At 40.6% G+C, this 15141-nt stretch overlaps 1 protein-coding gene across 1 annotated transcript in view; it reads left to right on the top strand.

The window, feature by feature from the left end:
- Window positions 1-5013: 5013 nt before the first annotated feature.
- Window positions 5014-15141, top strand: part of LOC308301331 (connector enhancer of kinase suppressor of ras 3-like) — a 58277-nt gene continuing 48149 nt past the window's right edge. The window contains exon 1 of the mRNA XM_080745282.1: window positions 5014-5244. Coding sequence (XP_080601408.1) covers window positions 5193-5244 — 52 coding nt within the window. The 5' untranslated portion in view covers window positions 5014-5192. The remainder of the gene's footprint in view (window positions 5245-15141) is intronic.

The following is a 15141-nucleotide window of genomic DNA, read 5'->3' as shown; positions in this document are numbered from 1 at the left end:
TTTTCAAATAGGCCATAGGTTAACAGGTGTTTTGGGGTAAACCGTATTGAATCAAAGTTAAGGGATGCTGGTTAATTGGAATGACAATAATTGCAGTAATGTTTCATTGCTGACAGATCAGTGTGCTCGTCACACGATTATTTCAGAAACTGAGATACAGAAGAAGTCTTTAAATGCTTTCAAAACTAGACGGTTCCTGTTAACTCTATGTACAGACTGAACTCTGTTAATCACATGCAGGTTTTAAGGCCCAACCATTTATTAATACATCAATAAGTATCAGTGTATTTTCTGACTACATTCTTGCATGCACTGGAAGTGTTTCATAATCCCTGACAGATTATGCTGGCAATCTTTTGCAAGTGTGGTAACAAGGTTGAGCACTAGGTGGGGCTGTTGCCATCATAATATGATGTTGAGATGGCAAGACTAACCAGTCTGACCATAATACTGACCTGATACTGACATGAAACTGACCATGATATCGAAGTGATACTGTCATGAAACCATGCTAAGGACATGATACGAACCATGATACTTGCATGATACTGAGAAACGAGGAGAGCCTTTTATACATTTTTTGGGTCCTAGTCACAGACGCAAACAACAGTTTCACAAGTGTTCAAATGTATACAATTTGTAATCTTTTGAAAATGGCAGATCTACAAGCTCATAAACCACACTGTCCGATTTGTAGATGGACAGTGGTTAATGTTTTGTAATAATCAAAATCTACAAACAAAGTAACTAGTTCTACAGTTCTCAAATAGTGAAGTAAAAGTATAATTATTTGCCCTCGAGATGTAATGGAGTAGAAGTAAAAGCTCCAGTCAAGTAAAAATGCCTCAAATGTACTTGCAGTACTTGAATAAATGTTGTACTTGTTACTTTACACCAATGAGAGACTGGGAGACCCCTGTTAATGAACAAAAACTAAAACTCTATAGCATTGATTACTGTCATCAGAAAATATAGCTTGAACTTTTTAACCAAAAACAAAGTTTTAAACAAACCTCCACCTTAAGAGTCAAATACTTCATAAAGGCTTGTGCTTATTACACTTTTATCTGAGACACATATAGGCCCATAGTGATGAGATCAACCGTATTTCACATTGGCTATTTTCACGATATTTATCTGTGGAACTAACTAAATGCCTCAACTTATACAATTCCAATTGCTTGACAGGTTACCCAGTTCAAATATGATTATTTTGGGAGGTCGTGGCCTGAAAATAAAAAGCACTGGTCTAATGCATATCAAACTGGGGGTCCTTGAAATGAAAAAGGTTGAGAATAACTTCTGTAGTGACATACAGTGCATGTTACTGTCTGCATGTCTACTGAATTTAGGTTTTGCATTAACTATAGGCTATTTGTCTATACATCTATTTGTCTATAACCTATTATGTTGGACGTTGGTACTGTTTGATTGATTGATTGAAAACTATTAGTTTGCATAGGAAAAGGTACAGTTTCATGACCGTACGGTTCAGTGGTACAAACTTAAAGGATCGACACCTCAAAAAAGCCTTTAGGCTTGTTTAAATTGATGTCCTTTTTTAACTTGTATAAAATGTCTGTATTACATTGTTGGAAAGTAATTAAGTAAAGCTTAAGTAAAACTTTGAGGTAGTTTATATATACTTTTCTTACACAGGACACAATGAAAAAAACAACAACATAACATGACGGTTCAAGGTTCTTTTTACTGCACTTCAATTGCTCAACTTTGCTGATATAGATTATTAATAATGTACTGTACAAAACATATAACTGATAAATGATGAAGTATTAGGTTAATTGGCACAAAGTAATTAAAATGAGCCCCATCTTTGCCAACACCAACATTAAAATGATGAATACATGAATGTATTACTATACTAATAATAATGATTGTGAAATGGAATAGAAATGCAAGGGTTCTGATGGTATTGGTTAAAGACTGAGTGTACAAGTGGCAACCTAAATGGACCAAGAGTGTGTTTGCTGCCTATACTCTATACTCTGTTCATTGCCTGTGAATAAATGAAGGGTTTTCCCACCATAAAAGGAACAACAAAATGCTGCAATTTCCCTAGCATGTTGGTGGCCTGTTTCTAAAATAGCTGAATGTATTGGAACCAACAGGCAATTACGATCACAAATAACACACGGAAAATACATGCTTCTGATGGGAAAGTGCCACTTCTGAGAGGGTTTCTTTAGACTTTGAAGGCCCACAAGTATGTGGAAGAGCAGGGGTGAACCCCACGTCTTCCCCCACACAGGATGTTCAGGGTTCCCTCACAGCCCAACAAACTACATGTCTCTGGAAGTCAAAGCATGGGTTGTTCACTCCCTTCAAAGCAGAGGTGGGGGAGTAATGACTTACATTTACTCGGATACATTTATTTAACCACTTAAACCCCTATATACTTAGTTGACCGGAGTCCCCCAGAGCTCTATAATAGACCCCCAGATTGTTTTCCTTCTACTCCATAATCTCTTTGCCGGGAATAACCTGATCTACAAGTTCTCAGTGCATCGCATTGCAACATGCTGTGTGTGGGCTTATTGGTATACTTGTAGATCAGAGCTTGTAGATCAGCTGAATAGTTCATCCAATAGGGTGCTAGGTTTAGTAACTGGTTTAGTTACTTTGTTTTACTTACTGATTTTGCTCCAAATCTTCCTAATCTAGAGTGTAATTTTAGAGGTTGCAGGCAGCGTGATTTTGATTGTTGATGAAATATACATTGCGTATCGCAGATATCGTGTATTGTGATATTATCGTCATCGAGGGCCACATACAGTATCGCCACAGTTATCGTATCGTGTGCTACCCATATCATCCCAGCCCTAGAATGTATATCCATCCTAGCCCTTATCACCAAAACTTTCACACACCAGATTATCACTCAGAAAAAGCATCTTCCAGTAGCCTCTAATTACATCTTTCATCTTTCTGCATCCACAACCAGTTCTGTAATATGTGTTTGGGTGTTGCCTTATACTTGAAGCATGTTTTCTTTTTTAGGTTCCTGGAGAAAGGGTTCCCATGGGAAGAGAAGAGTGAGTGCATCTGATCTGGAGGAGCAAAAGAATGTTTATACTTTGTGTCTCCTCTCATGTCTACATCAGAAACAATCTATGATTGCCTAGTGCAGTGGTTCTCAACCCTATTCATATCAAGGCCCGTTATTTATTCTGCATTTGAGCCACGGACCACCATTTGATGAGATTTGGCCTCTCAGACCTAAAACTTGGATAAGATGTTGACCACATTTCCATTCTATATTGATATGGTGCCATAGAGAGATATAAACAACAAAATAACAATTCTTCTACTATTCTGTGATTGTGTCGACTTATTGTAAATTAAGTAATGCAGAACAATAATTGACTCTTGAGAGCGTTAAATGTGGTAAAACATTTCTCTTTCAAGAGTTAAAGATCTATAAGGGTCCATTTGGTTACCAACTCTCCACTATTTAGCTGGGGACCACCTAGAACCCCCTCAAGGACCACTGGTAGTCCCCGGACCACATGTTGAAAACCACTGGCCTATAGTGAAGTGGTTCTCAAACTTTTTTTTTTTTGTCTCAGGTCACCCCTGTATAATAACTTTTGGAGCTGTGTGGAACACAAGCTCCCTATACGTGGCCGTGTGTGTAGGTATGTGGGTATGTGGGTGGGTGGGTCTGTGGGTCTGTATGTAGCCTGTATGTAGTAACCCTGAGTGACCAGAGAGGTGCTGTTGAGTCTAGCCTGCCCTGAGCATCAACTGCAATACACACACACACACACACACACACACACACACACACACACACAGCTCCACTTCGAACAGAGGTTCGATTTTTTCACTCCTGAATTACATTGTTACTTTATAGAACCTTACAATTACGGTTCGTAAATATGTAAATCTTTCACCCTATAATACAACATGTGTCATGAGGAAAACATGAGATAGTTTCCATTGAAAAGTTCCAATGGAAACGTTTTAACTTAGACTAGTAGATGTGATTTCCATGCATGTTCTGGTGAATTTGGGGAGTTTGATACCGATCCAGGAGAAATCCAGTAGAACAATCCAGGAGTCCAGCTGGAGATGTGGTTGAAATCCAGGAGACTCTTGCTGGATCCAGGAGGCTTGGCACTTGACAGACCTGAGTAAAAGTGGACTAGAAGTAAAAGTACTGAAGTGATTGGCAGCCCTGACTCCACTACAATTATTTGAAAGCTTTAGTTACATGTTCCTTTTTTTATTTCGATTATTACTACGAAAACATACATTAACCACCTCAGGCCTAAGAGTAGGCTTATATTTTGGCCATTTGAAAATAGCCGATCGATCTACAAGCTCATGCATCGTGAGCTTGTAGATCTGCTATTTTCAAAAGACGTGTATCCATTTTATACATTTGAAAACTTGTGTGTTGTTATATGCATTATGAGTAGCTTACTTTCTACTTTTGTTAGCCTATATACTTTAAGTACATTTAGATATTTTTGTACTTTTACTCAAAAGCAGTTTTAGCATTTTAAAACATACATAAACCACTTTAGCCCTACTTTATACCGCGTGGCTATTTGAAAATAGACAATCTAAGCTCACAATGAGCTTGTAGATCTGCTATTTTCAAACATTTACTTTTAGTACTTTAAGTAGGCCTACATTTTGATGCCAATACTTTCCTACTTTTATTCAAGTACATTTTGAATTCCAGACTTTTACTTGTAACAGAGTAGCCTACACGTATCTACATTGCAGTATTGATACTTTTACAAGAAGTAAAGAATGTGAGTAGCCTACTTTTTCCACCACTGCTCAAAATGTGAGTCATTTTTCCACCACTGCTTGGAGCTTGGAACTTTGAACCCCCCTGGACCCCTGGGGGTCCCCCGAACCCTAATTTGATCACCACAGCCTGCAACTTGACACCAGTGCCTCATGGCCCCGCCCCCATGTGCTCGTGTTGCTGGCTCTGCTTTCACGCAGAGAAACTTGTTTCAGTGTGTCACACACAGCACAGCGAGGAGGTGGCAGTGTGTGTGTGCGTGCGTGTGTCTAACTGTGTATGTGTCAGTGGATATTTGTGTGGCGTTATTGTGGTTACAGTACAGTTACTAATTATTATGTCAGTTGGTTAAATTAACAGCCTGCTTGTTAATTAAACAGGCTGGTTCGGTTCGGCTGTGCGTGTGAAAATGGACCCCGTTACCAAGTGGACCCCGCAAGAAGTTGTGGACTGGATGAAAGGTTGGTAGAATTAAAGCCAAATACACATAGCGTCTCTCTACTACTACTATTAGCTACTTTTGTATTTTCTTATTTTACTTTGTCAACACAGCGGTTGCTTGCTTTATTTAAGTTAGTTCAGGTGTGTGAGTGGCTATTTCATTTAACATGCATTTGTCAAAGTAATCATGGTTTAATGACGCTGTTTTTTGCAAACGGGCAAATAGACAGAACACTGCTGAGTGCTGACCCATAGACTATAGCCACATGTAGGTTATGCACTGCAGTTTGACAACCTGTTGCATTAATCACTATATGATTGAGTTGTTGTGTTTTTCTTTTAGGTTATTGTATAGTAGTAGTAGTAGGCTAGTTGGTAGGCTACTAGGTAAAGCTGACATAAGATATTACCGGTGTATTACAGTGGTTAATGGCATTTCAAGATATACAGATGCTTGTCAATCCGTTGACATTGCCATGGTCCTATCTGTGACGGTGGATAAAAGACCACATGGTTGTGTTGACTTTTTTCGTTATATTTCTCTCATATTTCATTAAATGTTTGCTTTTGCATTCAGCCATGAAATGACAATACACCTGTCCCTATTTTGGATAAATCTTTCTTTCTTTCTTTCTTTCTGCCTTTCTGCCTTTCTGCCTTTCTGCCTTTCTTTCTTTCTTATTGTATTACAAGTGGGTTTGGAGTGCACATGTCAGATGACAGTTATTATAAAACAAACAAAAAGTTAGTGAAGTTTTGATGTAATCTGGTGGACATTATTCATTCAATTTGCCAGATTCCACATTTAGCATGTTGATACAATACAATGGACCTTATGGAGGGAGATGGTCTCCCTATACCAGGGTTGTCAACATTGGACGGTCAGAATCCAGGAGATTTATTTTTTGGGGGGTGCGCGGAACTCCCCTACCGGGGTCTGGGGGTCCTCTCCGCAAAACCTCTTAACAGATATATATTTTCCTGTGTTCTGTTGAATTTTGTGCATGTTTGATACTTTTATCAAGCTTGCTTTACTAGCACTCGTCCAATTTCAGCCTTAAAATACCAAATGTAGGTGAATAATAATGACTTCTCATCTTTAAGTCATTACATGATGTATATGATCTTTCTTGCATGCATTGCCCCAACCCTAAAGTGGGGGGTCTGGGGGTCCTCCCCCTGAAAAAATGTAACATAGTAGATGTAATTTCCTGTGTTCTGGTGAATTTTGTGCATGTTTTATATGTTTATCGGGCTTGCTTTACTAGCATGGGTACAATTTCAGCCTTAAAATGCCAAATGTAGGTGTACAGATTTGATGACTGAACCAAAGGACATCTTTAATGATGACTTCTAATTTTTAAGTAATTACTTAAGTGAATATGTGTCTGATCTTTCTTGCATTCATTGCCCCACCCCTAAAGCGGGGGGTCTGGGGGTCCTCCCCCAGAACATTTTTTACATAGTAGATGTAATTTCCTGTGTTCTGGTGAATTTGGGGAGTTTGATACCAAATCCAGGAGAAATCCAGGAGATTTGCCAATCCAGGAGCATGCCAGGAGATGGGGTCAAAATCCAGGAGACTCCTGGGAAATCCAGGAGAGTTGACAAGCCTGCCCTATACTCTTCCAGTGAGACATTTAGGTTTATATCCCAGGCAGAAGTTACGAATTGGAGCTTTAACACAGCTTGGATTAAAAGTGATCAGTGTTGCTCAGAGTGCGGTCTGTGGACCCCCCCCCAGGCCAGGGGTCCTTGAGGGAGTTCCAGGGGGTCCCCAGCAATATGGTTGATAGTTAGGAAGTAGGAACCAAAATGGGTCTATAACTCCCAAGAGTTGTTTTAGGAACATTTATATTGAAGGCATGGCAGTTGCGAGAGTTGGAGAACCATGTATCCGTAAACTCACAGCCTGCCTGGTCAATCAATATGTTTATGTATTCTGTTTGTGGTGCATCTTGGTGTTAATTTTGTGAGTGTCTTGTAAGCATGTCGGCTGGGCATCTTGAACACGGCAGTAGTTCACCCCCAAAATGACTTTCTTTCTATTGATTACTCATGCCATGGAGACTTGAGTTAAATAATATTTTTAGTTTAATAATTTGATTAAAATAAATCCACCCCTATTGATTCCGGATGGAGACCCAAATGCATTTGGTTCTCCATCTGGAATCAATGGGCCTGCAAAGAGTCTCCTCAAATTATTGGATTCAGAATGCGACAAATACAAACAAATATTATTGAACTCAAGTCTCCATGGGGTGAGTAATCGAAAATAGATGAGTCATTCCACGAAACCGGTACGATTTGAGGTCCCTCTAATCCTTTTAGCTGTATTTTATCTATTTGGTCACCAAAATTGATTTTTAAAAGCTTTTATCATTAATTGAAATGTTCCCTTTAATATTGTGTAAAACATACATACATTTTATCTTAATTCCAGAAATTATCTTCCATTTTTTTAGTAGACACCACCTATTTTGTCCATTTTCTCATGTCCCCTATGGCTGCTAAGGAAAGTGGACTTGAGATATAACTACTAAAAATGTAAAATAATGCATAAATTATGCTATTGTATTCACATAAAACCAGCAATGTACTCTATTGCTGGTCATGTTTAGTATTTTAATAGATAGATGATTTATCATTAAAATCACATAATATAGCTCCGTCCCCCAATCGCACTCAACCCCGTTACAAAGTCATTCTCCTCTCTGTAAAAAGTATGAACTGCTCCTTTAGTGACATCAACAACATGCAATGGCATTCTACAAGTCTTCTGAGCAAGATGCTGCAGAAAGAGGACATTTCCCAACTTTTTACACCTATTTATAGTCATTTATACTTTCATAGTGTGGTCGTAAAGCTTAACAACTCAACCCCGTTACATGAAATAAAGATAGAAAACAATCATTTGTGAAAAATATCTTTGTTATTTCAACAATGTATCTGATTTCCTAATGTCATGCATGCCATGTGGTCTCTTCTTAATCACCACAGGTAGAGTAATTGCCATCTTGAGTAAAAAATCTCAACCCTGTTACACTCAACCCCGTTATCAATGTCAACCCTGTTAAATGGATTATTATTGTCTCCACCAGCCGAAGGCTGAGGGAGAGTATGTTTTCCCCTCCGTCCGTCCGTCCGTGCGTGCGTCCGTGCGTGCGTCCGTGCGTCCTCGCAGTTTGTGAACAGCTAATCTCAGTCACCGTTGGCCCGATCGCTGCCAAACTGAGCACACACACTCCCTGGATGCCAATCTAGAACCTCTGCCCCACATTTTTCAAATCAGCCTCATGGTGGCGCTATAACAGGCCGATTTGTGTGGCCTGGTTGTTACCAGCTAATCTCCGGCGCCGTTGGCCCGATCGCTGCCAAACTGAGCACACACACTCCCTGGATGCTAATTCAGAACCTCTGCATACATTTTTTAAATCAGCCTCATGGTGGCGCTATAACAGGCCGATTTGTGTGGCCTGGTGGAGACCTGTGCTCGGAAGAGCACTGCTTCTAGTTAATATTAATTTAATGCCTGAGATGGGAAAATATATTTTTCTGCATGTTAAATATGTCCTTAATGGTGTGGGCTATTCAGAAAAGTAATTCATTTCGATCAAATGTTCCCGAAAAAAATGTCCAAAAATGTTTCGTGGAATGACTCAGATATACTTTACTTACTTAACACTTATGTTGCAATGATTTTTTCCGGCCAATGTCCCGCGTTGCCATGGTTACCATAGACTTCCATGTAATTGTGCAAGTGTGTAAAAAGTGCACGCCCATGCCTAGATGATGCAGCACGTGTGTAGATGCTGTTCACAGCTTTCAAACAAAAAAATCCGCTTGGAAATCCGTGCAGGCATTCATGATTTATCAGCCATTATGTTTTCTTCAGATGTAAACAAACATGGCTGCCATGTTTGAAAGAATGGGTTGGTATGGGGGTTAAACATGCAATTTCGCGATCGCGATCATGCCTAATACATTTCTGGAGGTCCAAAAAATATTTTTGAAAAAAAAAAATTGAATTTTTTTTTTTTTTTTCAAAAACGGCCCAAACTCGGGAAACTCGGGGTTGGCACAGCACTAGTACCAATACAAACTCGGGAAACTCGGGGTTGGCACCATATGTGTTAATAAGAATAGAAAAAATGGCATTTGGGGGGAGAACTACTCCTTTAATAAAAAATCTCATTCTCATCCATCTATAAATTGAATCATGGCATAATAATGCATACCAAACTTGAAATTGAAAAAGTTTGAAAACCACCGCACTACATGGCATTATCTAGTGTCTGCACGCGCGCATGCACGTCCCACACGCACGCACATACACAGGGTTTAAGGGCTCCTCTCTAGCTGAATAGAGAGTTGTTATTGTGAGCAGGTGTGACCCACTCAACACAGCAGCCAGCCCGACACTCTGACAACTCCGAACACTCGTGACAAGCTGTAAACATCTCTCATTTTCACACGAAAGCCCTGACTGCACTAGAAGACTTTTTTTTACTGCAAGCTCTGCTGCTGCAATACGGCTGGACTTTCCTCCATAGCGGTGCTGTTTGAAATGAACATAAAACTAAGCCTGTATGAAACAAAAGGCTTCTACTCTCCATTCCACCGTCAGAAGTTTCAAATGCAGACACAACCCTCGGGCGGGAATACAAGAACGCTCACCCCCAGGTAAAATCCGGTGACCTGACCTCAGAACATCGCCAGACTTGGCACCAGTTATTCCTCGACGTAACCTCAGTAAAACTATGCCTAAACATGGCCTTATTCCTAAACGCAACCTCAGTAAAACTACGCCTAACCCTAAACGTATTCCTAACCTTAAAGGAGTAGTTCACCCCCAAAATGACTTTTTTTCTATTGATTACTCATGCCATGGAGAGTAGAGTTCAATAATATTTTTTATTTGACAAAATTTTTATTTGAGTAAATTTACCCCAATAAAATCTTTTATTTGACAACATTTTTATTTGAGTAAATTTATCCCCATTGATTCCGGATGGGGACCCGTTTCCCATCCGGAACGAATGGGGGTAAAATTATTGTTATCACATTTTTGTCTTAGGAATGCGACAAAAAACTAAAACTATTATTGAACTCTAGTCTCCATGGCGTGACTAATCAATGGAAAAAAAGTCATTTTGGGGGTGAACTACTCCTTTAACCTCAGTAAAAGGAATACAAGAATACATGAACTGCGGCAGTGTGGGAACTGAAAGGTTTAACTGGTTCGATCCCCGGCGGCTCTTCCCTTGTGCCCTTGAACAAGACACTGTCACTGAACCCCTAACTGCTGCTCCTGAAGGAGTACAGTAGGTTGGTGCCTAGTTGTTGTCTCCTGTCACCGTGTGAAGAATATGGGGGTGAATGTAAACGCACATTGAAATGCGATTTGTGTAGAAATGCAGTACCGTACCATCATTTCACCATCATCACTTTTCAACCTGGCTTCTCTGATTTGGGCACGAGATGTCATTATAGGAAAAATGTCAACAAAAATGTTTTTTAAACAAATTTATAATACGATTATCTCAAAGAATTTGCGATTCAGGTCTACAGCGTTCTTACCTGACTTTCGCCAGATGGTGGCAGCATTGCTTATGCATTGCTTTACCATCTGGGTTCACTTGCGGAGGAGGGGTTCCCTTCGGAATGTCCCTGGCCGGACCAATCAGCGGCAGCTATGGGCGGGCTCTGAGCGGCTCTGAGCCAATAGTGATCCAGTATCTGGCTTAAAGTCCTGTTCGCAATTTGGTGTTAGGGGAGTTTCTCACCTGAACTGAGTCAGTGGGTCCCTAGACATTAAAAATCACAGAGGTGCTTGTCCGCCATAGTGCCAGGAATGGCGCAATGGCCAAATCAAATATGGCTGCCATCGGCTATGATGAAAATCCAACTTTTCTGTTTCTGGGTGTATATGCACATGTAATACCTCTATTTGGACTAATTGTGGTGTGGGGAATTCATTTCTGATATTGTTTTGACCATTTTGGGTGATTTGGACCTCAAAAGGTCATGGTCGAGGTCATTTTGCTATTCCGAAGACCGTGGGCCATAACTTGGCCATTGTTAGGAGTAAAAACAGGTGCAGTAGGTCTAAATCAACTAATGCTGACATGTATAATTCATTTCTGACATTGTTTTGACCATTAAGGATCATCTTGTCTTTGAAATATCAATGTCAATGCCATTTTTCAAAAACGATTTTGTTCATTACTTGCACTTTTATAGTATTTTGTGTAAGTTTGTTACTATTTTATAGTAAGTTTGTTTTGTTTATAACAAAATACATACTAGTGAGAAATACAACAAGTAAGCATCCACATTTAACTTTAAATTGGGGTTTAAAATGGGTGTTTAAATGAGCAAATAAGACTATTTACGAATAAAAGTGACAAATAAAATTACACAACAAAATCACACACACAATTAAATAACAATTTCCCTCAAAGTGCACCATATTGGGATTGTGTGCATGCAAGTTAGTATGAGGTGTTTTTACAGGATGGATTTGGCATTGTTCCATGGCAAAATATGATGCACAGAACTCCATCAGTGTCGAGTGTCTTGCTTCAGACATGGCAGGAGTGTACTAAAGTCAAAGTGCTCCTTCCATCCATCAGAGCTTGACATTGACTTTTTGAGGCAGTTGTCCTTTGGACAAGTATATTTCCCATTCACTTGTCCGGAGACAAAAGTCACTTGTCCGGATAAAGATTTCATACATTGAAATAATAACAAAAGGACGGCTAATGACCCCCCTTGCTCCCTCCACTCCATAGTATGGGCACTTGTCCCGGACAACAGGACAAGCCTTTATGTCATGCCCTGTTCCATGTTCCATTGGTTCTAGTCTTTCCTCAGGTTCCTTGGCTGTTCAAGCAGGTGGCAAGAAATGCGCTAGAAAGGTGCCTTGTTGGTCTCAGCAGTTGTACTTCTCTGCTACCAATACTGTGTCTTGTTCTGTCAAGGTATTTGCCTCTCCAAAGTTTGTTAGACATTGTACTCGGTCAGAAGCCATAACTACATGTTTAATCCTCACCTGGCCCATGCAGTCATCTCCTGTCTCCAAGGCATATGTGCCTTGATCACTGTCTTGGCTAGTGGTGCTCCAAGATGAGACTGCTTGATGCAGTGCAAGTGAGTCTCACCAGTGCCATACTGCTGCCAGATCTCCTTCATCCCCAGTGCTTGGAAATATGGGGTGTAGTATAGCAGTAATGTGAAGGAGACAACAACTCTCTGGGGTCCGCTCATAGTTCCGACATCCCATTATTCTGACCATTAGGTTAGTGAAGGTTAGGGATAGGCTTAGTTATAATGGAGGCTGTACATGCACCAGGTGTCAGCCTCCTCAATCCTATTCAAGATGTCTGGGATCTCTTCTCCACTAGCGACATCATCAACAGAGACAACAGAGCTGATAATGGTAAATGGACTGCATTTACAGTATATAGCGCTCTTCTCCAAAGCGCTGTACAATGTATTTCACATTCACCCATTAACACACACATTCACACATACATTCACACCAAGAAACCATGCAAGGTGCTCATCGGGAGCAGTTAGGGGTTCAGTGTCTTGCTTAAGCACACTTCGACAAATAAGCAGGAGGAGACATAAATCGACCCTGGAACCTTCAGATTCCAAGGCAGCCGTTCTACCTACATCGCCACAAGCTTGAATGGCCACCATATTCCGAACACACAGCTGGAGAGCTGTTTGTTCACCTCAGACACCCAGAATGTGTAAAGTTGATGAGGGATGGGTGCGTCTATCGACTCTGTTATCTCTGATGATGATGAGTGGCTCCCTGCAAAAGGGGCTGGAGGTGAAGAGATCCCAAAGATTGAACTAGATTGAGGAGGCTGTCACCAAGCTGCTGGTACATGTGGAGTCAACTGGCCCTATTATAACTAAACCTACCCATAACCCTAACCTAATGGAGGGAATAATGGGTCGCCAGGATTATGAGTGGACCCCAGAGAGTTGTCGTAGTGATACTTCCAAGCACTGGGGATTAAGTAGATCTGGTAGCAGTATGGCACTAGGTGTGCAGCGGCACATGCTTCTACAGCATCAAGCAGTCTCTCATCTTGGAGCACCACTAGCCAAGACAGTGATCAGGGGACATATGCCTTGGAAACTGGAAATGACTGCATGGGCCAGGTGGGGACTAAGCATGCAGCTATGGCTTCTGACCGAATACAATATCTAACAAACTTTGGAGAGGCAAAGACCTTGACAGAACAAGACATTATTGGTAGCAGAGAAGTACAACTGCTGCCTGAGACCAACAAGGCACCTTTCTAGTGCATGTCTTGCCACCTGCTTGCAACAGCCAAGGAACCTGAGGAAAGACTAGAACCAATGGAACATTGGACGGATGCAAGGAACACTTCGACTCTCGAGGATATGGCTGCCTTGCTGAATACATCCTGTAAAAACACATCATACTAACTTGGATGCACACAATCCCAATATGGTGCACTTTGGAAATTGTTATTTAATTTTGTGTGTGCTTTTGTTGTGTGATTTTATTTGTCACTTTTATTCGTAAATAGTCTTATTTGCTCATTTAAACACCCATTTAAAACCCCCCTTTAAAGTTAAATGTGGATGTTTACTTGTTGTATTTCCCACTAGTATGTCTTTTGTTATAAACAAAACAAACTTACTATAAAATAGTAACAAACTTACAAAAAATACTATAAAAGTGCAAGTAATGAACAAAATCGTTTTTAGAAAATGGCATTGACATTGATATTTCAAAGACAAGATGATCTTTAATGGTCAAAACAATGTCAGAAATGAATTATACATGTCAGCATTAGTTGATTTAGACCTACTGCACCTGTTTTTACTCCTAACAATGGCCAAGTTATGGCCCACGGTCTTCGGAATAGCAAAATGACCTTGACCATGACCTTTTGAGGTCCAAATCGCCCAAAATGGTCAAAACAATATCAGAAATGAATTCCCCACACCACAATTAGTCCAAATAGAGGTATTACATGTGCATATACACCCAGAAACAGAAAAGTTGGATTTTCATCATAGCCGATGGCAGCCATATTTGATTTGGCCATTGCGCCATTCCTGGCACTATGGCGGACGAGCACCTCTGTGATTGTTCATGTCTAGGGACCCACTGACTCAGTTCAGGTGAGAAACTCCCCTAACACCAAATTGCGAACAGGACTTTAAGCCAGATACTGTATTATAGAGTCTGATTGCAGACCACGTGGAAACCCAGGAGGCGGATTCTGGGTGCAACGTCATGCAGACAGGCCAATATGAGTCGTTGGAGTTGGCACGGCCATATCCAATCACCTGCTTTAGAATTTAAAAAAATGGCCCGCCCCTTACATCGGTTGTGCTGGACCGAGTCCAGATGGTAGAAGCAGAGCGTTATGCAGGCTGCAGGCATACGCAATGCTGCAAACCATCTGGCGAAAGTCAGGTTAACAGCGTTCAATATATACATTTAGATCTTTGCCACTATCAGACATACTGTGTGTTTTGTGCCTTTGGGCACCAAGCACAAGTAAAGGACACACAAGTGTGAGTGTGTGGGTGTGTGTGTGTATGTATGTGTGCACGCGTGTTGTGTGTGTGTTGTGTGACAGCCAAAAAGAAGATCGGCGCCTGCAGCTATGAAGGGTGTGTGAGTGCACACGTGTTTTCCACATGTTCGTGTATGTTTATATGTGTGTGTGTGTGTGTGTGTGTGTGTGTGTGTGTGTGTGTGTGTGTGTGTGTGTGTGTGTTATGGGTACAACATATTTTGTCAGGCTTACACTTTGTAAAACAAAACAAAAAGTCAGGTTTGTTTTAGGATTATAGGATTAAACATTTACGGGTGAGTTTAGTTTGGAGTTATTTTGATTCATAGTTGTTGGTTG

This window comes from Nannobrachium achirus, assembly GCF_963921795.1.
Source record: "Nannobrachium achirus genome assembly, chromosome: 16".
In the NCBI taxonomy this organism is placed as follows: Eukaryota; Metazoa; Chordata; class Actinopteri; order Myctophiformes; family Myctophidae; genus Nannobrachium; species Nannobrachium achirus.
Note: the sequence above shows the minus strand (reverse complement) of the source record. Positions and strands in the feature narration are given on the sequence as shown.